Source organism: Sphaeramia orbicularis, chromosome 7, assembly GCF_902148855.1.
Source record: "Sphaeramia orbicularis chromosome 7, fSphaOr1.1, whole genome shotgun sequence".
NCBI classification, from domain to species: domain Eukaryota; kingdom Metazoa; phylum Chordata; class Actinopteri; order Kurtiformes; family Apogonidae; genus Sphaeramia; species Sphaeramia orbicularis.
The window spans coordinates 48286528-48292527 of NC_043963.1; the positions used below are offsets into that span (position 1 = coordinate 48286528).

General features: G+C 36.1%; 1 protein-coding gene across 1 annotated transcript in view; it reads left to right on the forward strand.

The window, feature by feature from the left end:
* tti1 (TELO2 interacting protein 1) overlaps positions 1-5423 on the forward strand; it is a 37938-nt gene extending 32515 nt beyond the window's left edge. Inside the window, exon 14 of the mRNA XM_030139650.1 lies at positions 4890-5423. Within this exon, the coding sequence (XP_029995510.1) occupies positions 4890-5097 (208 nt within the window). The 3' untranslated portion in view covers positions 5098-5423. The remainder of the gene's footprint in view (positions 1-4889) is intronic.
* Positions 5424-6000: the final 577 nt, after the last annotated feature.

Below are 6000 nucleotides of genomic sequence, written 5' to 3' on the forward strand. Positions count from 1 at the left end.
TTTTAGGGTCAAAACAGGATGAAATAACAGAAAAAGACAAAGACAGGAATTGAAGTTTTCTAGGTTTTTACTAAATAAGGCACTCAAAATGTAAATCAGTAAGAGATTTAGGATTTTGAACATGAACTATGAACTGGAACACTCTGAACAAGTATTTGAATTTTGGCCTAGTAGATTTCGTTTCTCTCTTTTTTTCTAAATCAGTCCAGCTGCTCTTTGGCACCTGGTTGAACTCCAAACAGCAGTTACACAGTCAAAACTCTACAAAAACACGGTAAAAAAAAAAAAAAAAAAAAAAAGAAAAAATTAAGCAAAAATTAAGAAAAATCACCGGAACAGTAAAAACAAAAAATGACAAGGAAAACATTGTAAAAAAAACAAACAAACAAATAAGCAAACCGTTTATTTTTATAGTGAGTTGGTCTCACTCACTGCTCTGTGTTTAGCCCCCCATTACACAAGCAGCGGGGGGTGCACTGAGCATGCCCAGAAGTCTATGGAAAGAAGAAGGTCTATTCTATCAGCTTGTTTTGAATTTTTTTCTATTGAGCAAACGGTTGAATTTTTAGGAATATTTAAAATAAATCATGCATTCAGAACACTCACCACAGACACGTCAGGGGTTAAAGGGTTAGAGAATACAGGTATCAGTGAAGCTAACTTTAAGAAACCATAATAAAATCTGAAAGTGTCCTCTGTACACCAGTAAAGTCATATTTCCAGTGGTAAAAATTACAGCAATTACAGTAATACTGCAAATGCACTTCCAAATGACAGAAATCTGCTGAGCGCAAATAGAATATAGTGTTTTCCATGAAGAGCTGGAGGAGCCACAACATTTGATGGAGGTGACCGCCTCATAATTCTCCATTCAGGCAAAACCCTGCATTAAATAAATTTTACATTTTCTCCTAAATTGCTCCAGTTAACAGGACGTTCTCTCACTAGCTCTGACAAATCTCAAAATAATGTGCTCCAGGTTACTGGACAGAGGTTTGGTTTTTTTTTTGTACAAGTAAAATTGGACTGAAAATGACTTGCAGTGCACCCTACATTATTACTTCTGCAGTGGAACTGGTGTTTGGCTCCGTCACTCCCAGCAGGATTAGCAAAACTACTCCCACAGTCCTTAGGAAATTTGCTGAAAGTGTAGACACAGGCCAGAGATGAAGCCAATTTCAGGGAGGTCCATAAAGAAATGTGGAAACTGTGAAAATGATGTGAACCAACACCCAGCTCATGAATAAAACCACATATACATGAGATTAGCCTTAAGCAGTTTTTATGAAGTTTAGGTGTTTTTCAGTTATTAATGAGGAAAGCCTGATTTCATAGAAGCTGATAAAGAGAGAATGAAAGAAGACAAGTATGATTTACAGAGTTTATTAACAGGGATGCACAGATGTATCAGCTGAATGTCAGTAACTGCAGATTCCAACAAAAATGGTGAAATTGAAACAAGGGGCTAAGGTGTCACCAGAGTCTGATCGTTTTAAAGCATCCCATTATTTACAGTTTGTACAAAGACTGAATCACACTCCAGCTATACAAAGTCAGGATCCCAAACAACAGCATGGTTCATCAAAAACAAAGAGAGGCAAGCCCAAGCTGTCTTCAGGTCAAGTTTTAACCCTTTGGAGTCCCTGGACACCCTCATGTTTGAATCACAAACCGATTTAAGATGATGTATCAGCAGACGGAGCCTCGCTGAGTCTCCTTTCAACCAGTGTGGAAAGTGTAGATGTCAAAGTAATACTGTGAAGTCAATTGTGTTGAAAGGGCAAATAAAACCAGACTTATGATACACAATAAAAACAGAATTTTTGATAATATTGTCATGACATTTGTTTCAGGAAGAGACAGTAAAAACGGGCCTCTAAAGGAAAGTTCTGAAAAAAATATGTGCCACTGCATTTAGTGGAAAAGTGAACTACATGAACCAATCAGATGTCTGTCATCTTGTGACACCGGATTGTTATTATAAATAGTTGCATATAGTTTTCTGAGTTGTAAAAATGGTTCATTAAACATGTTTGTCCATCATATTGTGACACCAGATTTTTTTGTAAGTAGTTGTATATAGTTTTCCTAAAAACTGCCTGAGGCATTGTCTGCATTTTCATGTAAATACTTTTATATATCCTTATTATTTGCTAAATTTGTAGTAATTTGTTTGAAGTTTTCAATGTATGTTTTCATTCATTCATTAAAATTGATCATTCAACACATGTTTGGGAAAAAAAAAAAGTAACAAATCTCACTTTTCCTACTGGGATTTCATATTTTTTGTGTGATTTTAGGTTCAGTGTGTTAATACAGCATGCCAAATGAAAAAAAAAAAACAGAAAACTGTAAAGTCACACAGGTGAGGTTGTACTGGAAAAATAATAGGCCGGGGAAACAGTTTTTAATAATGATAAATATAAAGGTAAAATCAAAAGTATTCAAAAACAGCCAAAATACACTCTGGAGTTATTATTATTTACTGTTAAAGTCAAATCATCAGCTCATACCCAGTGTCCTGTACCTCCTACACTGGCAGTCAGTGTGGATGTTGTTCATCAAACACATAGTTTTTATTTTTTAACATACAGAATCAATGCAGGATTGACATTCCATCCTGTAGAGTACAGATAGTATTACTGCATCCACTTGAATGTAGAGGGTCTACACACATATGTATGTGGTGTCACTGTCAGCCTTCCATCACATTTATTGTTCAGTGCTGCACAACACAATTTTCTTTACATTACATGACAAAAGAGGATTCATAAAAAAAAATAAAATCACTTCAGTGTCCACATGACATGATAAATGAAGACGTCCTACCTCCTGCTGCTGTGGACTGGTCCCTAGTGGGAACTCAGTCATACTGTGACACGTCTGAAACACTCACCGTCACTCCTTCCCGGCCAGAGGGAGATGAAAACACACACATGACTTCACATGACATGACAGGGATGTGACAGACACACTGATGTTCAGTTGGAAGAGTGTATTTGAACAGACTGTGGACATGTTAACACACAGATATGCCACAGACACTCATTAAAACAAAGTGTATGGGAATGGATGTGTGGTAATTGTGTCCTATTTTCTATCAGATCATTTCACACTGTGAGGTGGTAATTTTTAGCTGCCCATAAATTACACTGCATCATAATCACAGATATAAATTACAGTGGTTGAAGAGCTTTTATTAGTGTTTTTATGTGACTCTTCATCCTCCTGTAATTACCAGTGTTAATCTCCCACATTAATTGTAATTGAATTAGACGGTGTAGAAGTGGACTGTCCACTCTGCTCCAAACTTCACATTTATGCGTCTGTTAAGTTCATCTGTCTTCCTGTTGGACATCTGTCGTACGTGTTAATACAAAACCAGACAAACACAGCTAGAGCTGTAACAAACGATCAATCTACTGAAATCGATGAAAAAATTATTATACAGTTTTCCTGAATTGAGGCTTCGTTTCCTTAATTTCGCTGCTGCTAAACATTGGTTCCACTGTTGTGTTTCACATGGAGGCTTATTGTGATGCACCTGGAATTTCCCCTTGTGGGACTAATAAAGGCGTATCTTATCTTATGACGCCAGGATCAACACAAACAACATGGAGCGTAGCTCAGAAGAGATGAGGACAAAAAGGCAGAACATGTCCATGTTCACTTTTCTACATTGGAACCATCCCTTACTCCTTTAAACTTTAGCACAAACATTAAAAATATTTAGCTTTATTTTTCTGTTGTATGTTAGTTCCATCTTAAGTTGTTGCAAGTTGGATATGAATGTGTTGAAGATTGCACAGATTGTTTGAAGATGTCATTTGACTTGTTTGTTGTTTATAAAAAAATATATACATATATATATATATACATATATATATATATATATATATATATATATATATATATATATATATATATATTTTTTTTTTTTTTTTTTTTTTTTTTTTTTTTTTTAATTGTTCTTTTTTTTTTTTTACCTTTTTTTAACAAGGAAGTCCCATTAAGATTAGGAATCTCTTTTACAAGGGAGATCTGGCCAAGGTAGCAGCCATACAAAGTCCAAAAAACATAAAACACATGCATGATACACAATGAGCAATAAAGCACAAAAACAACTGTTCAACCATAATGGCATCAAGGAAAACGGTGACATTCCTCCTTCACTGTATTCCCCATGATATTTTTAAAATCATTAATAGAAATGAATGTATGTAGTTTTACAGTTTTTTGAAGATTATTCCACATCCATGGTGCATGGTAGGAAAATGCTGTTTTTCCAAAGTCTGTCAGAACTCGGGGAACAGTCAAAAGCAACCACTTGGAGGAACGTAAATGAAAACTACTAAAGCTAACAGAAAGAAGATTACAGAGGTATTCTTGGAGTTTACCCAGCAGAGCTTTATACATGAACATAAACCAGTGTTTTTGTCTACAGATGGTTAATGATGGTTAATGATATAATTATAATTATGGTGTAAGTATAATTACATATACGTTTATACTGTTGTTATTTCCATATAGATATTTGTTATATTTCCTTTTACTTTTATACTTTTCATGGTTGTTGTTTCAGCTGGTTCTGGAATAAAGGACAACTTGTTTGTCATTTTTAGACATTTCCTTTTCAATTCAATTCAGTTTTATTTGTAGAGCCCTATATCACAAGAAGGTTGCCTCACAGGGCTTTACAGAATTAGTTGAATGTGACAATAAACAATTCTGTTGGATGAAGGAAATTCACATTTTTACTTCTTTTTTTTTTGCCTTTTCAAATAATTGTTTAATCATGTCGAAGAAAACAATTGATAGATTTACTGATGATGATAATAATTGGTAGCTGCAGCTCTAAACACAGTCTCATCTTCTTCTTCTTTCCACAGTGTTTTCCGACACTTGATCCAGGTGGATCCGGACGCCTTCTGGTTCACCTTGAACGAGCTGCATTGTCCGTACCCCTACACCCCCCCACACCCAGACCTCCAGCCCATCCTGCTGAACGGGATGGGCCGACCCAGAGACGAGTACTCGGACAACGTCCTGAAGCTGCTGAAGGAAGAGTTCGGTTGGTTTGCGGAGACATCGCGTTGACGGCCAATGATTGATGCGCCTGACTGATCTGTGAGATCGACCTCCTATTGAACCACTGACACCAACAGGCCAATAAACCAGAGAAAATCTGACAAGTGTGTTGAGACGCTGCAGTCAGACCCAGCTGTGATAACCTTCAGAGACGGCTCTGATGAGCAGCCAGATACTAAGGGGAAATGTCAGGGAACCGTCCTCAGCTACAGGAGTATGAACTGAACTGCTCCTCAGTCAGACACGACCTGGTTTTATTTCAACTATTACTGTGTGCTCTGACATTTACTTTTTTTTTTTTTTTTTTTATAAAGAAATACATTCTTCTTAACCACCTTGTGAGCCTGAATTATTCCTCTTCACTATGTGCTTCTGAACACATGCAACACTTGAACAGTATTACATGTCTTTTTTCACATACAGAAGCACAGTGTGTCTGTAGCTGCGACTGAACACCCAGCATGACAGCTCAAAGGTTCTCTCGTACTTTTCTTTTATTACCAAAATGCTCCTGTAACATGAGATTTTGAAAACAGTCAAGTAGCTGAAGCTGATATTATAAATCTGTTCAATTATGTCTGTGATTATTTATTTACTTCGTCTTTTGCCAGATAGTTCCTGTTTTAAAATCAATAACAACTCTGTGTAATCTGTTTCTTTAACTCCTTAACACCTGCATTTATATACAAGTATATTAAAAAAATAATAATTTGTGCTTTTGCTTTCAAACAAACGTAACATTAAGTGGAGATCTAACAGTGGTGATTTCTCATAGACTGCAAGGGAAGCCCGGCTTCCCCTAAAATTACGAAAATTAAATGGTTAAATATGTACGGTTGTGTTGACATTTTATTGACTACAAATGTGTTAGAACACGTTCATCTCAAAGATGAGTTTGTTCAGAATCAGCTT